This window comes from Lithobates pipiens, unplaced genomic scaffold (genome assembly GCF_037356315.1).
Source record: "Lithobates pipiens isolate NorthernLeopardFrog02 unplaced genomic scaffold, aLitPip1_a1.2 Scaffold_25, whole genome shotgun sequence".
Taxonomy (NCBI): Eukaryota; Metazoa; Chordata; class Amphibia; order Anura; family Ranidae; genus Lithobates; species Lithobates pipiens.
In genome coordinates, this window is record NW_027507787.1 from 82,874,782 (window position 1) to 82,895,240 (window position 20,459).

General features: G+C 40.5%; 1 protein-coding gene across 2 annotated transcripts in view; it reads right to left on the reverse strand.

The window, feature by feature from the left end:
- Positions 1-3,086: 3,086 nt before the first annotated feature.
- The window catches only part of MMRN2 (multimerin 2), a 65,066-nt gene continuing 47,693 nt past the window's right edge, over positions 3,087-20,459 (reverse strand). For both annotated transcript variants that reach the window (XM_077454612.1, XM_077454611.1), the window contains exons 6-7: positions 13,770-15,659; positions 3,087-6,466 (exon numbers count right to left, since the gene is read on the reverse strand). In XM_077454612.1, the coding sequence (XP_077310738.1) occupies positions 13,789-15,659 (1,871 nt within the window). In that variant the 3' untranslated portion in view covers positions 3,087-6,466; positions 13,770-13,788. The remainder of the gene's footprint in view (positions 6,467-13,769; positions 15,660-20,459) is intronic.

Here is a 20,459-nt window from a genome sequence, read left to right on the forward strand (position 1 = left end):
TCCTGTGATGTCCATCCAAGACAGCAGTCGCAGGGAGGCCTACCATGGAAGCAGAGTTTTTTCTTTCTTTTTTTTTTTTCTATTTTTCAGGTCCGTCTTCGGGTGGCGTGATTGATTGATGAATGTACATTTTTTCTTTTTTTAATAAAGGAATTGTCAAAAACTGTCTATTGTGGTTTTTACTTTTTTTTGGTGAATGGGTAGGGGTACAATGAACTCCATACCCATTCACATAGGTGGGCCGGGATCTGAGGGCCCCCTTGTTGAGATCTGAGATATACCCCCTACTAGGGATGAGCTTCGAGTTCGAGCCAAACTCATGTTCGACTTGAACATTGCCTGTTCGGCGAACAGTGTACAATTTGGAGTGTTCGCGGAAAATTCGAAAAGCCGCGGAACACCCTGTACAAGTCTATGGGAGAAATCTAAAGTGCTAATTTTAAAGGCTAATATGCAAGTTACTGTCCTAAAAAGTGTTTGGGGACCTGGGTCCTGCCCCAGGGGACATCTATCAATGCAAAAAAAAGTTTTAAAAATGGCCGTTTCTCTGTATTACGGGAGCCGACAATTGATTATAGCCGCGAGTGATTTTAAATTACTTTTTTTCCTGCAGAAATGATACTTTGTGCAGGGACAGTTCTAAGCACGGGAAACATGCGCTCCTTCACAGGTATACTATACACACCCCCTAAGTATGAAATTTAAAGGAATATTACACTTTTATTGTTTCACTTTAATCATTATTAAAATCACTGCTCCTGAAAAAACATCAATTTTTAAAACTTTTTTTGCGTTGATACATGTCCCCTGGTGCAGGGCCCAGGTCCCCAAACACTTTTTAGGTGAGTAACTTGCATATCAGCCTTTAAAATTAGCACTTTAGATTTTGAATGTTCGAATCCCATAGATTTTAATAGGTTTCTAAAGTTCACACAAAGTTTAGGTCTGTTCGCAGGTTCTAGTGCAAACCAAACCGGGGGGTGTTCTGCTCATCCTTACCTCCTACCCGCAGACTCCCACAGCCACCGGGTGAGGGTTTTGTCCTCATCAATATGGGGACAGGGTGCTTTGGATGGACCCCAAAGCATCCTCCCCATATTGAGGGAAAGCAGCCTGGTATGGTTCAGAAGGAGGGGCCTCGCTCATCCACCCCCCTTTCCTATTTTTTTTTATTTTGGCATAGAGTATTCATTAAAATCTATGCCAGACCTAAAGGGCCAGGTTTGGATTGGGGGGCACGCTGTTGTTTTTTTTTGGGGGGGGTGTGGAGTTCCCCTTAAAATCTATGCAGGGCCTGGTATGGAATGGGGGGAGGAACCCATGCCAATTTTTCATAAATCTTTCATCTACATTGCCGGGAGGCGGCAATACATTACAGCCGTGAGCAAATTTAAATGACATTTTATTCTTTAGTAATGTAATTTTGCTGCGATGCTATTCTACACATCACACAGATGTGCCATTTTACCGGGACCCCCAGGCAAAATATTTAAAGCAAATTTTTATTGTTTCACTTTAAGTATTATTAAAATCACGGCTCCGGAAAAAACTGTAATTTTAAAAACATTGTTTTGCATTGATACATGTCACCTAGGGCAGTACCCGGGTCCCCATATAATTTTTATTGTAATAACTTGCATATAAGCCTTTAAAATTAGCACTTTTTTCCGACGGGACCGACTGTGGTTGATAGTCGTTAGCCGTCCATTCATAAATGTAGTCCTGTTACTGTTCCTGCTTGTATTTGCCTCATGACGGTTACTGTCTTATTGTTTTTACTTGAAATGTTCAATAAAAATATTTTCAACACTAAAATTAGCACTTTTGATTTTTCATGTTTGTGTCCCATAGACTTTAATAGGGTTCACATGTTTGCTCAAACTTTTTGCCTGTTGGCATGTTCTGTTGCAAACCAAACTGGTGGTTGTTCAGCTCATCCCTAGCCCCCACTGATGGAAGGGATGCAGGCCTGGCTTCTCATGTAGGCCTCTACTGATGGAAGGGACACAGGCCTGGCTTCTCATGTAGGCCTCTACTGGTGGAAGGCATGCAGGCCTGGCTTCTCATGTAGGCCTCTACTGATGGAAGAGATGCAGGCCTGGCTTCCCATGTGGGCCTCTATTGATGGAAGATACACAGGCCTGGCTTCTCATGAGGCCTAGGGATGAGCTCAGGTGTGTTTGCATGGTCCACATGCAGAGCCCGCCAGGAAGTAGGCACTGCCCTAATTACAGGCAGGAGACATTGCCCGATCTCTGCAGCCGTGCATCGGGGCAATGTCTCACTGCCTGTAATTAGCACAGCAATGCGCCAACTTCCTGGCGGGCTCTGCACGTGGACCATGCGAACACGCCTGAGCTCATCCTTAATGAGGGCCTCTACTGATGGAAGGGCCTGAGTTTTGTATTGCAGATATCTGTTTATCTCTGTGTTAAAGTACACAAGGAGATCTATGGGGGCTCTGGTTGCAGTAAAGAAATTTGCTTGATTCCCTCAACAACACTGACAGCGTTGACATGGGAATCTGGGAGGAAGGGGCAGAGAAAGCTGTCCCCATCATGAGAAAACAGTGATTATTGCTAGTGGCTATAACAAACTCTAGCAATAATCGCATGTAATATCCGGTAAGCTGGTTGTACCCAAGTTGATAGATCGACTTGGGTACATTCAGTCTGGCCAGACATGGTTCAAATCTCTGCTCTCGGTTCAGATTTGAACCATCTATGGCCGGCTTTAGTTGCCCCCTGACATTGGGTTCAATACCTAATGAATCTCTGGACCCGGAACAATATCAGGAAATTTAGTGTAATATCAGATATCCTGGATATCAACATGGAGTCTGCTATAGCAGCATAGAAGTGCCAGTGACAACAGTGTGAAGACAACAGTGTGAAATAAGTTTTTTAACAAGCTGAACAAAACTGCCAGTATGGCAATACTAAATTGATTACATTTTATTGGAACATAAGCACCACATAATGGATCATATTTATGTGATCTCTACCACCCACACCACAAAATTAATACAATATTATGCATTTAAGTGTATGTCATAAAAACGGAATGATCATTAAACATGTCCCACAATGGATCCAAAAGTTTTTATTTATTAAGTGCTGCCAGAGCACATATTGGAAAAGGTTACAGAACATCTGTCTTTCATAAAAGCTAAAACAACAACTACACATTTGTGTATTCCTATCTACATATGTTTTATATACTTTTATCATTAAAAAAAAGTTACAAATTAAGAATAGAAAAAAAACGACCATATATAGAACAGTAGTATATATGTAAAAAAAAATCTGTGCTTTTTGCTATCTACATACATACAATAAATAAGACAAATTAGATGACATGACAGTTGTAAAAGTCTAAAGAACGCAATATCAATGTTTCTATTTCAGTAGTATAAATTATTTTAGGCTGTACATTTCATATGATGATCTATACTCAGAAAACTGCTATGTGTAAAATAGATCAGGTATATGTGGGGAGGCTACAATCTTGAAAGGATGAGAAATGCTGGAATTTTTGTAACTGCTACTAATACATATAGTGGCTTTTTAAAAAGGCAGTGCAAAATCGAATGGCAAGCAATGATCTTCGCTGATCTGACTACAGTATGCTTATTTCTAATTGGTTGTTGTGTATTATGGTACAATAAACATTATTTTGCCTTAATATACAATCCCACTGGCATAATATCCATCTAATTTCTGTTAGCAGATTACTGGTAATAGTAGAAAACATTTTAGTTCTAATTTTAAGCCGATTAACAAAGGACATTGCTAAAACGAGTGCATTTTTTATTTTTACGTTTTTATCAAAACTTCTATACCTAACAGATAAAAATCCAAATTGCATCATAGGGTTCATTCCCATGGGTGTGTAAAACCATTGTATTTAGATGCGTACAGCGTATACTTTTGTACACATCTAAATGCACTAGGAATCAATGGGGCTATACACACACCTGCTTCTACAAAAGAAAACATATATCACATTTAGTTTCATACAGTATAACGGACAGGACTCCAGCTTCCTGATCACTGTGACAGCCACCAACGGTTATTGCAGTGATCAGTCACTGAATAGAGAGAAATATGTATTCTATCTTTCTCTCCTTGCCAGTGAAAGTGTGTGTAAAAAAAACATAAACTAATATAAATTAAAAAAAGTAAGGAAAAAAAAATGGCTAGATCAAGGCTTGATCTAAGTCAGAGTCAGGATTAGTGTTAGGGTCAAGGTCGGGGTCAAAGGTCAGGATCAGTATATTTTGGGTAGGATATTTTTTTTTTAAGTATTTCTTAAATTAGTATCAGTGTCAGCATCAGTGTGTTTAAGGTAGGCCTGCTATGGGTACAAATAACAAATAACATACACGTATGTAGTATTACTACGATCATCAGGAGCAGGAGAATTTATTCTGGATTGTTCTTTGGCAGTAAGTTATGGTAATAGCAAGAAATATAGATAGTGTTTTTTTTTTTTGTTTTTTTTTTTGTGCACAGTCCCCTTCTGCTCAGTGGGGAATGTATCTGCTGATCCCCACTGAGCAACACAAAACAATCTCCTGCGCTCAGGCCCTTAGTCCATGTGTAGGTGGTGTAGCCAACCCTTTGGATAAAGTGTGGAAAGTCAAAGGTCTTGCTGTCCTCCTCAGAACAATGGGTAGCCTTAAAGCTGAAACATAGAAAAACAGGGAGGGTGCACTGACCTTGCTCATTACCAAAGATAAAATGAATTTAAATAGTAAAAACAAAGGTCATACTCACAAACAAATGTTAAAAAAGGCTTAGCATTACTCCACTAATTCAGAGCCATGTCTTCTAGACACCTGCAACCTGGACCGAGTGTTAGGAGGAACCAAATGGCATCACGAAATGGCTTACATATTACAAAGGAGTACCCTCTTCATCAGAGCCTCAGCGGTATTAACATTTGTGAGTATGACCTTTATTTTTACCTTTTAAATACATTTTATCTTTGGTAATGCGCAAGGTCGGTGATACCTCCCTGTTTTTCTATAAGATGCCCCCTGAGCAGGCGGATGGCTACTCCATGTCCACTCTCCTTATGCATAGCAGACACAGACCCCTCTGCCCTATAGGTGGGCAGATGTAAACAAGACCACCTGTCCATTTACACATGACTGCCATCCGATCTGATAGACTGATTGGGACAGCACAGCTCACATGTTCAATGCTGTGTGACGTCCTTCACGCTATGCCCCATCATATTACGAGCACAGCGTGAAGGAGTTACCAACGTGGGAGGAGGAGAGTAAAATGCACTTGTGTATAGGCTCCTCTACTGTACTGAAATTGCTGCAGCATATTATAGTACGACTTATTTTTTGGCTTAAGGACATCCAGCATCATTTAGCCATTTCTTCCCTATCCTTACTGTTCCTAGCCCACCCTTCTCATTCATTATATTTCGTTATTGTAATCATGGAGGCTCAGCATCACATGGGGACATTACCCAGGGCAGTCTGCCTGGAAACATCCACTTCCTCAGAGTGACATCCACATAGCCAAGGCATATATTTGTAATTATATATAATTGTATAACTCCTCCCAGGAGCCAGCCCACAGGGCTTCTGAGAAAAGTATAGAGAAGCAAAGAGACCTGCTGATTGGGCTAGCTCAAAAAAAAAAAAGTGATATGATGAAAACTGAAAGGTTTTATTTAAAAAAAAAATCATCATATTGATGAAAAGGTGTAAGCAGCTTAAACTTCACCTTTAAAGCAAAACAAAATAGTGACTGACAGATTAATATCAATGTGGTCCACATGTTAGTGGTCTTGGGTGTTCGTCAGGGAGTTAATTATATTGAAAATAAAAAAGGGCAAAACTTGACGCTGGTGGAATGTCATTAGTGGTAAGCCAAAATCTACCATTTGTGAGTTATATATAAAAAAACATGTTTTAACATTCGGTGGTTCTTAAAGAATAGCATGCTCAATGTTCATGATGAAATGGCAGATTCAGCTCTCCTCTTCTCAGGTGTTACACTTTTTAAAATGTAGCTAATAAAATTAGTTTGCAGCTATAATAAAGAAATTTTGTGCTCCAAAAAACAGACAAAAAAAAAAAAAAAACAACATTCCTTATGTGTTTTTCTTGATGAAGCTTGAATAATATAACCGAAACCAGCTTTTCTAATTTTCTTCAGGAGAGCTGTTGCAGTAAATTGTTGCACAAGGCCTTCTGCTTGCTGAGTGCTGTGCTGCCAATGCAAAAGTGTTTGATATTATCCAACATACAGAAATCCCTGGGTATCACCAGCACCAAAACCAAGACTGATTGCAATGAAGCAGTCTCCCACTGTAAGGTGCTGTGAAATGGCCATCTTCTTTGGGGGAAATGGTTTCCATGGATTTACATTATACATAATGTTATCATTGTTGATTTCCTTGTGCTCCCTTGTAAAGCCAGAATTGAGTGCATATTGAGACTCTAAAAAAAGAGGAAAATGTAAAAAAAAAACAAACAAAAAAAAAGAAAGTTAAATGTCATTCCCAGATCACTGATTATTCCCTCACACAGCTAGTGCACACCTAACATCTGATGAAATGATGGAACGGACTTTGAAGGGTAATTATTTACTACAGCTACATTGCTAACATGATTATCAGCTCTCTTCTCATACTTTGAAAGATGAACAATAACAGTAGAATACAACAATGCAATGTTACAAAAGCCATATTTTTTTTCCTAAAATGTAATTTGCAAGGATGTTAATCCCTTTTCATTCTTTTTTTTCCCTTTTTTTCTTCTGCATTTGGTAAGGAAACATCTCTTTTCCATTTTCTGTGCAGGGAGGTATGTGTATATTTAGGCCTCATGCACATAGGTATTAAAAAATAAAACTGCTTTTACAGCTGTATGGCATATTTTTCCTGACTGACTCCATGGCAGCATATGTATGGGTTAACCCCGCCTCCACTCCTCCCCTATAGGACTCCACTGCCATAAATCTTTGCTCTGAGCCTCCTTTTTGTCCTTCTCCTAAGGACCAGTTTGATTATTCGACCTGAAGTTTTTCCTCTCCATGATCAAGACCAGCCAATGGTGACCACTGGCGATACTCCAATAAGCCTTAGCTGGTAGCGGGTATGGAGTGGGCAAACGGAAGAGGCGCTGGAACAGGTCACGATACTCCAATAAGCCTTAGCTGTTAGGGAGGTATGGAGTGGGCAAACAGAAGAGGTGCTGGAGGAGCTGAAGCCTGGCCATTGGCAGGCAAGCGGCGCAATGGCCAGATAGGACCACCTGCTAAGAGCTGGGCTATCTGCCTATGGTTGCCATCTCATCCGTTTAAACCCAAACACATATTAATTACACAGGTTCTGTGGCTGATTAAGGTGGTAATTAAACTCACTTGGTGCCTTATCTGCATTTAATTAGCCTCAGAACCTGTGCAATTCAAAGGTGTTCGTGTTTAAAGTGATGAGGTGCCAACTCTATATCTGCCCAAAGTATGGCGGGATCAGCCTAGCTGGTCCAGTTTGATCATGGAAGCAGGATTGAATCGCAGATCTGTGTTGCCATGTGCGGTGATGTATACCTTTATATTACATATTCCATGGCAGAAGTTTGTGTGTTTCTATTTGTCTGTTTCTTCTCTGGCTTTAGTGTCTTCCAGTCTATGGCAGCTGGAGAGCATTTGAGGTCCAAGCCGCTGCTTTCGCTTCCAGCCGGGCAACCCTGGGTTGCTCCTGCCCAGGGGCTCAGCGCATTCAGGAGCTGGTGGCATCATTTCAGTGGAGAAATTCTATCAGCGGTCAGTACTGTTGATATTGGGATTTCTGTGTGGGTAGCTTGCAGCAGTTTCCCTAAATGCTGTGTACAATCATCACAGGTATATGCTCTGCACTAACACCCTTGTATGCTGCCTCTGTTTGATTTTGCTATGATTTGATCACCTGTGCTGTGCAGGTTGTCTGTCTGTGCAGTTCACACTGTGGATGTGCCACTCCCCATCCCAGACCAGGTCAGGATTTTAGCAAGAGCTGGTGTGGAGACTAGATTTCCCCTCAGAAGTATGCTAATAGCTTGATCTTGGGTATCCAAGAAGCTACTGAGTTTGGACCTCAGACTTTTGGGACATCAAAATGGTCTTTTAGGACATGCATTGTCCATCAGAAGTCCTCATCTTGGATTCTTTTCAATAGATTTTTGTCCTTCTGCACCTCGGACAATTTTCAGCAAAGGAGAAGTTCAAGTTGGAAACATTGTCCCTGCTTCGTAGGGAGTCCAGCCAGGTGACTGACATGTTTCCAATAGACCTAAGCTGCTTACTTTCATGTGCCCATTGTAGAAGACTTCTGCAAGTTCCTTCGGTTCGCTGTAGGTCAAGACCATCTCCAGCCATTTGGGCTTTCAATATCACCCTGTGTATTTTCAGGGTCTTATTGGTTGTTAGGATCTTTATCAAAACAAGGAGCATATGCCTACATAGTTCCATGGATGTCCTTCTCCTACTGTCCCAAAACAAAGAGCAGCTGCTGGAGCCCAGGGCTCAGGTCTTTCAATGCTCCTCAAATTCGTATGGCAGCTGAATCTGGAAAAGAGTCAACTGGAGCCCACTCAGTCTCCTGTGTGCTTCAAGGCTCATTTCAATATAATCAAGAGGACCATTGCCTTGGTGTCTAAGGTAAAGTGGAAGCTGGAGAAGGTGGCCCTTCCAGGAGTTTCTCCACCAGTAGGAGCCAGGAAGCAGAATTAAGGTAATCTACATAACCTCAGTCATGAGAGCGAGTCCCCTGGTAGCTGCAATGCTGAAGTAGGCTCATCTCCCATTCCATTGCCCCGTTCCTGGTTCACAATCATGTCCAATGCTTGCAATATGGAATGGGGGGGGGGGGGGGGTCTTGCTGCCTGTTAGGGATAGTTCAAGGCAGGCGGGTTTGTAAATTTCTCAGATTGTGTTGAATATTCTGAAATTACGGGCAGCTTTCTGCACCTTTACAGGCCTTCTCACCATATAACAAAGGGAGCATCAGTGCTCTTAGGTTAGTCAACACTACAGCAGTCTCCTACGGTAAAAAGGGACTCGCAGCCTGTTCTCTATTACGGGAAGAGAAGCCGATTATGTCTTGGGCTCAGAAGAATCGAGCCTACATCTCAGCGGCTTATGTTACCAGAGTCCAAAATATTCGAATAGACTTTCTTTCCAGAGTCCAGTTGAACAACAATGAATGGTCTCTACATGTGTAGGGTTTCAGGCACAGATGCCTTTATGGACCATTGGAAATGCAGTAGGACCTGTGTATTCCTTCCAGTCCTGCTTAACCTCGGGGTTCCACAAAGACTCTGAACAGAAGTTGTGGAGGTAGCGACAGTGATGCCTTATTGGCCAGTTAGGCCATGATTCCTCTTGCTAGTACAGTTATTCTTCCGGAATCCAGTGCACATTCACCGTCAGGTCAGACCTTCTGTCACTGGGTACAATTCTACATCCATGTCCAGCACGGTTGCATCTGATGGCCTGGTTTTCAAGATTGGAGGTCCTCGGCTGCTCCTCCAGAGTCATCTCTGCCCTCTTGAATACTAGAAGAATGAATGCAAACAAAGTTTATGGGAGAACCTGTTTAAAGTTTATTAAAATACATGTCCACTGCTGACAGATCATGTAGTGATCTAGAAGTTCGAAATATGCTAGGCTTCCTCCAGTCGGATCTAGACCTTGCCCTATTGGTTAACTTCCTTGGAGTTCAAGTGTCAGCTTTATCGGCTTTCACAGGTTTATCCCAGTCTAGGTTTCTTTTTCCTGTCCAACAATTTTTCAAGAAGTCAGCTAGGCTCAGACCTCAAAGTAAGTGGAAGTTTTCCTAGGGCTGTGGAGTGTTCTAGGGCTGTCTTCATTAGATGCTTCTTTGTCAAGTTCGCCTTTTCCTGGCTATCGCCTTGGCATAAAAATTCTCAGAGATTTATTCACTGGTCATGGAGAACTTTTCTTAATGTTCTTTCCAGTTCGAATGTTGCTGTTACTTATGCTTGACTTGATTCCCAAGGGTGCATGAGTCTTTCCTGGTAGCCAATAAATTGGTCCTTTAGATGTGGGAGAGGGCGCACTGTGGCTTAGTTGGTTTAAGAGCACTTCTAGTAACAGGGAGTCCTGAGTTGACTCCCTACAGTGCCTTCCTTCAGTTCTAGGAATCACTCAGATATCAGCTACAAAGCTACAACTTCCCTCAGACTTGAGAATGCCTGTTTATTCCTTTGCCTGAAAGGACAGAGGAACATGCCTCATCTAGGATGATTGTGGCATGGATTGACAAGGCTATCCAGTAATCTCAGAGAGCCAAGGGCTTGGCTCCTTTGGAGGTAGTGTGTGCTCATTCGACCAAGAGTGGGTCTACATCTTGGGCAGCTTTGCAGCATGTGGTTCCCAAAGTAGTCTGTAAGGTGGTCTTATGCACCTCGATCAATACATTTATGGCTCATTATTGTGTAGAATCTGCTTCCTTATCCTCTGTTTATTTTGGCTTGTAGGTCCTGTCTGTTGATGGGACAAATAAAAGCCATGTGATAGCATTGCCTGCCCAGGGGGTGTATGGCGATTTAGCTCCCATACGTATGCTGCCATGGAGTCAGTCAGGAAAACTGAAAATTTCCTATCAAATACTTACCATAATTTTCCTTTCCTGATGGACCACATGGCAGCAGGAGTCCCCCCCCCCCCCCCCAGTGTCTTGAGGAGGTACGTGGCCTCTGGCTCAGAACAAAGATTTATGGATGTGGGGTCCTATAGGGGAGGAGTGGAAGCGGGGTTAACCCATATGTATGCTGCCACGGAGTCCATCAGGAAAGGAAAATTACGTTTTTTTTATGCCTTTAAACATAGTTCCATGTTAGCTTATGTGGTCTTGCACATCAGGCATTTCATTTAGATAAGTAGTTTAAGATTAGTATTTAGAGGTTTAAAAAAAAAAAAAAAAGCACCAAAGCTGCATTGAGAGAAGACCTTATGAGAATATTTAAGACGCAAACATTTGTGCGTATCAGCGTAAATTTATTATTTCAATGTCCAGAATAAATTATTATTCTGCCCAGTAGAGTGCATTTATGCTAAACGCCATACATACGCAACATTACAGGTATTTTTTTTTTTGCCAAGTTCTGGCAGAAAAAAATACAACATATTTGGAGCATAAAGTCACATGCCCATGTATGAAAGGCCTTAAGGCCTGTACACACAATAAGACAAGCATAAGTAAAACTTGTACGACAAATGATTGGCTGATTATCTGATCGTTAGTTAAGTGCTTTCGACAGCCAATTCCAACTTTTTGGATGAGAAAACCTAAAGGTGCATACTAGAAAATGTTTATTGCAAGTGAACACAACATCCAATTCTCGTTTAATTAGTACAGTTTTCTTGCTAAATAGATCGTAAGAGCAAGTATACGCATGCTTGAAATGAAAAAATACATTACAAAACAATTAAACACATTACATGACTTCTGAGGTTGTATTCTTTCATACGAGAATTTTTGTAAGTTGAGTAACCTCTCCATTTTCGATCTGAGACTAGCATGCAAAAAAAAAGTGACAAGTGTATCATGTGTTTGGATAAGTTCATATAATTTAGGGTCCATTCAAACATAAGCATTGTGTTGCGGTGCATTAATGCATGTTACAGTACACATCAATGCGCCCTGTGTCAAGGAAACCTATTGTTTATTCATTGTCTTCCAGCACATTACAACTGATGAAAAAATACACATCTTTTTTTTTTGCAACATAGCTTATTACACAACAATCCATGGTATATGTGTTGTGATGCTGTGCTTTGGGTGTTGGATTCTACAGTACAATACGTTGGGGTGCCATTCAAAGTGAGTGGCAGTGCATATTGAGGAAGTGTGTTGCCATACAGTGTTGTAATGCAAGTTGCCACAACACACAAGTGTGAATAGCCAGTTTCTGTGCAATTATGGAAGCTTCTACTGAGTATTTATGAAAGTCATTAAAATCATTATAATTATTGATGATCAACATGACCAACAAAATAATATTTATAAAAAATCCAATTTTTTTTCTTTTCATTTTTTTTGCAGGTCTTATATGGAGGACCGGCGTAAAAATAAAATAACAGTTTTGTATTTTACATTTGCATCTCTTGGGTTTTCCACGGTATTCCCACCAGGTAGAGTAAGCCCGTCATAATATGAATTCTATAATTTCACCTCCTAATTGACTTTCCTTGATTATTGTCAATTTCCTGCCAAGTAAAGTTGCTGAAGCAGCTCCAAATTCGAATACACTAATGGAATCCAGTCACTTCCTATAAATAATATATCACACTGGAGTTTGTGAAACATTTCTGCATCCTTGACAATTTATAAAAAGAGATCTAATGTATAAATCTAACAAATAGTGTATAAGTTAATGCAGTGTTTCTCAACCCCAGTCCTTAATGCTTTGGTGATTTCTTGGACTCAATTTGAGTGGGTTTATGCATTCCCTTAACCCCTCCTTCAACTGCTACGCAAGATAGAGAAGGAAAGGAGTCCAGTCATTCTCATCACACCAAATTGGCTCGAAAGAATGTAGTACACAGAAATAAACTTCTGGCGGACAAGACTTGGCCTCTTCCAAACAGACCAGACTTACTGGCCAAAGGTTTCTTATTCTATTCTGCTTCTCAGTCACAGCTTTAGCAGCATGGTTATCCAAACCAAAGTCCTAAAGAAAAGGGATATTATAGGGATATTTCTGACTCCGGTATTCCCACCTTACTGAGAACAATGCCTAACACTAAGTAGCCCCCTAAAAATGCTTCATTTATCAGGTCCTAGAACAACTGCTGCTAAAACATACCGGTCTTGTTCCATAATCTTAGAGGCACAGCCGGACACTTAAATCTAGGATGTGACTCTTATAAAGCTAATGTCTAGGAAGATATAAAAACACTAAATAATGTAATTAGGCAATCATTAAAATACTTTTTTTTAACTGCAGCTAGTTTATGCACCCCTATAACCTTGTACAGCAGAACTGGGAAAAAGGAAAGAATACAGGAATATAAAAAAAAGGAGCCTGCAGGCTCTTTGAAATTGCAGAGATTACGTCATCAGCTGTAGATAGAAAGCTGGAGTCCAGCTTTCTATCTACTTTCCCTTTTCTACATAAATGTTATACTTTTAAGAGAGTGGAGTTGCCTCTGTCACTAACTAACATTGGGAATAAATGCAGTGGTACCTTGGATTATGAGTATAATTTTTTCTAGAAGAATGTTTGTAATCCAAAACACTCGTATATCAAATCGAATTTCCCCATAGGAGTCAATGGAAACTCAGATAATTTGTTCTAGTGGCACTGATAGTGTATGCAGTACTGCATGTGGCCAGGGGGGCATGGGAGACACTCGGAGACCACTCGGATGCACTCAGAGACACTCGAAGAGGCTCAGAGACACTCGGAAGTGGAGTGTTTCAGAGCAGCTCTGAGTGTCACTGGCACCCTCGCACCTCTGGCCAAATGCGGTACTGCACACCCTAGAGGCTTGAATCCTGCTTGTCTTGCTAGACAACGTTTGCAAACCGAGTCAGGATTTAAAAAAATAATAAAATAGCTAGTATTGCGAAACATTCAACAGAACAAAAGCCTTTTTTTTTCTTTTTCTTTTTTTACTTTTGAAAACAACCATGAATCCATAGAATTGTAATTTAGCTAGCATACACGTTTATGTTCTAATCATTTCTACAAACTCTGATATTTTAGGCTAGTCAGTTAAAAAAAATGAACGTACCTTGATTTAGTATTTATGTTTAGACAGAGTGGTCATTCCTCTGCTTTTTATCACCTCTTCTATTCTGTAATTCTGATGCTTTCATTTTCTTTTTTGTTTTCTTATCGATAATAGACTGAATCTGAGCAAGGTCAAGAGAAACATTGGAGGAAAGAAGAACTTCATAATTTCCAAAGATTTTGTGGAATAACTGTATATGTTCATTATAAAAACCTCTGAGGTTTGCTATGTCCTCTTTAATGAAGGCAACTGAAGAACTCAATTGTTTTAATGTAGTTTCAATTGTATCATTGCTATAAATATTTCTTTCAGCAAAATAAGACTCCAGCTTGTTCATTTTATCACTAAGATTCTTTATGTCCTTTTTCAAGATGGCAACATCATTATAATCAGACTCATCAGTATCCCTTGATGCTTCGTGGCTCGGTTCCATATGAGCTAAATTGCCTTGCTGGAAAGGACTATAATAGGTCTTTCCCTCAGTGTGTTGTTCAACATTGAAGATAGTGGTTGTAGTTGGTGTATTGTCTTTCTGTAACTGCATCTCCAGGAAATTCAATCGGTCAGAAATAGAATCAATTGTTATCTGATGCCTGTCTATCCTATCCACATTATTACTTAGTGTTTCATTAATTTTTGCTATTGATACATGCATTGCTTCAGGGTTATCTTCTGAGAAAAGGTCTAGAACTTCTTCACCCAGCAGTGCTTCCAGAACTCTCTCATGTCGTATTGCGTCTTTCAATAGAGAACTGAATGAACTGTACAGATGTTTGATATGATTATTAATCTGATCATTTTCTAACCTAAGAATTCTAACGTCATCTGTAAAGTTTGTAGCTTGAGATTGCAGCTGAGAGGTGACAAGCATAAGCTTCCGTCCCTGTTCTTGCTGGGCTGTTAGAGACTGACGGTTAAGCTGGAGTTCCAATGAGAGATCTTCAACTGAATTTTGCAATGATATCTTTGAACTTCCTTCTTTTTGTTTCACATCTTCAATTCCATACAAAATGTCCCTATACTGGTTAGAGAAATTCCTCTGTATTTCCACAAGAGCAAGAATGTCTGCGTTCATTTTGTGACAGTCACAATCCTTGAAAAGCTCATCAATACTTTCTTGTATACTGGCAATAGTGTAGTTGAGTTCCATTATCTGTCGTTGAATTAAGACTTTGTTTTCCTCCATAATGAGACTTTTCTCCATGAACTGAACCTGTACCCTTTCTGTATTCTTTTTGGTGTCTGTGCGAAGCTCCTTAATCCATTTTTCCAGAGTAGAAATATTCTCAAAAATAACATCTTGCTCCGTTAGTAATTCTTGAATCTCTTTCTCATGCACATTTAGAGTATCGTTAATCTGGGGACTTGTAATTGATACAACTTCCCCTTCTCGTGATCCGCACTGTAATGTGATATTCTGAGATAAATCTAATAGATCGTCCAGAATTTGCTCCTGACCCCTTCGAAGATCACTAATGCTAAAGTTCAAATAAGAATACTGTGCCTGTTGCATCTTCAAATTCCTCTTTAACTTCATGTCCGTGTCTGTTTTAAGCATGGTGAAGTTAAAGTGGATTACAGTCTGCTGTGTATGAAAATGGTTGGCCATTTCCTGTTTTAGCTGCTCAAGTTTGTCAACGTTTTCTTGAATCTTTGATTCAAATTTTGTACCAAGCTCATATAGGTCTTTCTTGGGTACAGTGTTCTCCAGGAATGTATCTAATCTCTTTCTGTTGGATTCAACATTTTCAGAGAGGTTCTTGACCATGTTATTCAGATTCTGGAGACTTTTGTTAAAGCTGTTCCACACGGGGTTAAAATGAGCCTTTAGGAAGTTTTCCACATGTGGTAAAAACACATCTCGGAGGAGGCGATCATCTACTTCTAATTCTTTAAGAAATGAAAAACAATATATAATCTTTGTTTCATATGTGAGTAACAATGAATATGTGAGTATTTGATATCAACATGTTTGAAAGAACTGTTTAGTCTTTAGGGATGAGCTCAGGCATGTTTGAACACAAACTATATACTGGGTGTCCAGTCTCTGCTGTGCCCTTGAGGGATGGGCTACTTCCAGCCTCACCTGCCCTCTACCTATCTATTATAATGCATGTGCTTCCACTATGGAGGCTCTCAACATCTAGAGTTAGGACTGCAGATAATACTGGAGTGCTGTGAAGTGACTCTGCAGTTTATGCATGTATTTGCAAATGTGTGCAGACTAAACTCCTGTTTTTAACACATAATGTTAGACAGGATAATTCGGGTTGGCCGGTAAGTTGAGCTGGGAATTTTCTTTGGTTTTGTCTGACATGCGTAGCCATTCCATGTGACTCCTTGCTGCTTAGGCCAGGTAAAGGTGGGGGTGTTCTGTCGAGAAGTGCCCCTGCATCGGATAGTGCCTGGGCTGAAGAGCGCATGCGCAATGCATGAGTACTACATAACAGCACAAGAGCTAATTTTAACATCAGCTGTTTTCACGGTGAGACGGCGCAGGCGCACAGTAACCAACAGAATTTTTATTTTCTGTCAGATTGTGCCCCGCACCACAAGAAATGTAAAAATCGAATTCTGCCCACAATCACTGGCAACGTGTAGAAATCTGCCCATCATGGACATGAACTCACCCCCGGAATGTGGGGACGCACAGGCACAATCTGACATAAAATAAAAATTCTCATGTTATTATGCACCTGCGCTGTCTCGCCGTGACAACAGCTGATGTTAAATTCAGCTGTTGTGCTGTTATGTATTGTGCATGCGCTCTCTAACCCGGGCACTAGCCGATGGGGGCGCTTCTCAACAGAACAGGGGCAGTGGCCATTTGTTTGTAGTGTCTACTAATAGACATGGTTAGCATGGTCTGGATACAACACATGTTGCCCAATTTGCATTCTTTAGCCAATTGGTATGCACTAGCTAGATTTTCCTTAAAGTGACTGTCTGGGCAAAAACACTCAGGATATCTGTGCAGTACATTCACGTTTACCCATGTTTTGTTTCATTGAAAATGTTGCAAGAACCAAAGAATACCTCTTGATCCTGCTAGAAATCCAGTGAGCTCTTGACTTCCTGTAAAGAGCTGACAACACTGCATCTGCTGCACCTAAATCCCAAACAGCAAGGTCTGTGCCTGAGTTCTCTGCTGGATACAGAACCCCTCCCTTATTTGTTATGGAGATAAAGAGAGGGGAAATGATTTGAAGTCCAGCAGAGAAATTATGTTTGGCTTTGTTGTATTTGTAGTGTTTTTTAAGAGACAAGAATAGAGAAACGTGCGTTTATTACAGATACACTATATTACCAAAAGGTTTGCCTTTACACACAAATTAACTTTAATGGCATCTCGGCATTTCCATAGGGTTCAATATTGAGTTGGCCCACCCTTTGCAGCTATAACAGCTTCAACTCTTCTGGGAAGGCTGTCCACAAGGTTTAGGAGTGTGTCTATGGGAATGTTTGAGCATTCTTCCAGAAGCGCATCTGTAAGGTCAGACACTGATGTGGACAAGAAGGCCTGGCTCGTAGTTTTTCCTTTAATTCATCCCAAAGGTGTTCTATCGGGTCGAGGTAAGGCCAGTCAAGTTCCCGCACCCCAAGCTCGCTCATCCATATGTTTTTGGACCTTGCTTTGTGCACTGGTGCACAGTCATGTTGGAACAGGCCTTTTCATCCACATCAGTGCCTGACACACAAATGCGCTTCGGTAAGAATGGTCAAACATTCCCATCGACTCACTCCTAAACCTTGTGGACAGCCTTCCCAGAAAAGTTGAAGCTGGTATAGCTGCTAACTGTGGGCCAACTCAATAATGAACCCTACGGACTAAGAATGGGATGTCATTAAAGTTCATGTGCGTGTATGGGCAGGTGTCTCAATACTTTTGGTAATATAGTGTATGTACAGACATACATTTAAATGTATTAAGTGATCATTTAAACAGAGATTATTGCTTCATGTTGTTAAATTGCTATCGCGCATTTAAGAATGTTGGAATAAAACAGAAAAAAGGCATCAGTACGCAAACCTGAGCATTCTTGCAATGCATAGCCAATGACAGACAAATTCACACGAGTTGTTAATTATTGGTGTGTTGAAAATTGTTATGCTAAACATTTTCCATACTGGTGCCCAGTCAAGACTCAAAGACGACCCCTGTGGTCAGGGCTGTATTTTCTATAACAGCATTTATGGGCCAGTGTTACATGGGACAGTACCAAACCTAAACATTTACAGTGGGTATAGAAAAGAATCACCCCCCCCCCCTTTAAAATAATTCAATTTTGTTGCTTTGCAGCCTGAAATGAAGATAGACACAGTTTTTGTTTTATCCAGCTGTATTTACTCTGCAACGTATAATACCCAAGTGAAAGATATAACACTAAAATGTTAGAAAACAATTTTAAAAATTCAAAAACGGAATCCTTTTTTGGATCACTCAGCTCTTAAAATGACTTGTAAACTCAATCAGATGTAGCTAATCACCTTCTCAATGGCACTCAAAGCCATTTGACTTTCAACTGGATTAGCTGTAGTCATTTTGATTAGCTCAGCATGAAAAGAGCTTTCCTGGAGCATTTCAGTCCCTGACAGTACAACTGAAGCAACCAATCAACTATGGTTGGCAAGGCACTGTCAAAACAGCTCCAGGATAAAGTTGTGAACAGGCACAAGTCAAAAGCGGGATATAAAAATATTTCAAAGGCTTTATCAATGCCTAGAAGTGCAGTGAAGTCTATTGTTAAGAGGTGGAAGGAATTTGGTAAAACATAGACTTTTTCCTTATATGTTATCGTAATTTGTGTTTTTATCCTTAGATAGTGAGATCTCTTTCTCTCCCTTGCAACTACTGAGCCCCAAATGTGTCCTGAAGAAGTGTACAACGAAACACGTAGATGCATTAGGGCTCACATCATATATAGACTGCTTTTTGTATATATGATTTTTCTTTTTATTTCATGTCTATGTCTTTTGTACTCTATGTATATTTCAATAAATGCTAACATTTTTGTATATATCCATTGTCCGTTGTGCCTAGTCCGACCATAGGTTTTCTTTCTTTGGAACCTTTTTTTCTTTATTTCTCCGTAGAACACAGACACTCCCTGGATCAGGACATCACTCCAAACTGGATGACAGAGCTAAAAGGGAAACTGGTCAGAGAGGTTACCAGGAGGTTTACAGTAACACTGAAGAAGTTGCAGAAATATATGACAAAGTGTGGTCACTGTGTGCGTGTGAAAACAATATCACAAATTCTGCACAAATGTGGCTTTTATGGGAGGGTTGCAAGAATAAAAGCCACTCCTCAAGAAAGGCCACATGCATCCATGACTGAGCTTTGCCAAAATGCACCTTGAAGATTCTGAGGCCACATGGAAAAAGGTGCTATGGTCAGATGAGACTAAAATTTAATTATTTGGCCTCATTATTTCGCCAAATTATACGTTTTGCAGAAATCCAATACAGCTCACCATCCAAATAACACCATTCCTACAATAAAGCATAGAGGTGGTAATATCCTGTTATGGGGGGGGGGGGGGGGGGGGTTATCTGCAGCAGGGATTGGAGCGCTTGTCAGGAGAGAAGGAAAAAATCTATGGGACAAAATTCCATCAAATTCTCGAGGAAAATCTGCTGCCCTCTGTCAGAAAGTTGTCAATGGAAGGAATTTTTACCTTCCAGCATGATAATGATCCAAAGCACACAGCAAAAATGGCCACAAAGTGGTAGAAGGAGAAAAAGGTGAATGTCCTTGCATGGCCTAGTCAAGGTCACTTAAACCCCATTGAAAATATGTGGAGTGACTTGAAGACTGCAGTCCACAAAGGGTCACCATCAAATTTATCTGAACTTGAGCAGTTCTGCAAAGAAGAGTGGGCAATTATTGCAATGTCTAGATGTGCAAAGTTAGTAGAGACAGTTTCCAACAGACTAAAGGCCGTAATTCAAGCATAAGGTGGTTCAACAAAATACTGACACAAGAGGGTGAGCCTAATGTCGCATACACACGACCAGACTTTTTGACGGACTAGGTCCGACAGTCTTCCCGATGGACTTTCGGCAGAGTTCCGACGGACTTTCCGAACGAATGGACTTGGCCACACACAAGCACACCAAAGTCCGACGGATTCGAACATGATGACGGACGACCGGACTAGAATAAGGAAGTTCATAGCCAGTAGCCAATAGCTGCCCTAGCATTGGTTTGTGTCCATCTGACTAGCATACACACGAACTGATTTTTTCGACTGAACTCGAGTCTGTCGGAAAGATTTTAAACATGTTTTATTTCTAGGTCCGTTGGACTTTTGGGGAAAAAAAGTCCGCTGGAGCCCATACACGATTGTAATATCCGATGGATTCATTCCGTCGCACCTAGTCCATCGAAAAGTCTGGCCGTGTGTATGCGGCATTAGAGTAAATACAGCTGGATAAAACAGGCTGCAAAGGAACAAAATGTGATTATTTTTATTGGGGATGATCTTTTCTATGCCCTCTACAAATTGTGATCACTTTTTCCTTATTTTGTTTCCCTCTTCTCTTCATCTTTGCATATGACTTAATTCAGCAAAACAACCATAGCGGAAAAAAGACAGTTAATGCAAGGGAACCCACAAACATCTTACAACTGAAAGAATTTTTCATTGAGCATTGATCAAAAATGTGATTGAGCCAATGTCAGAG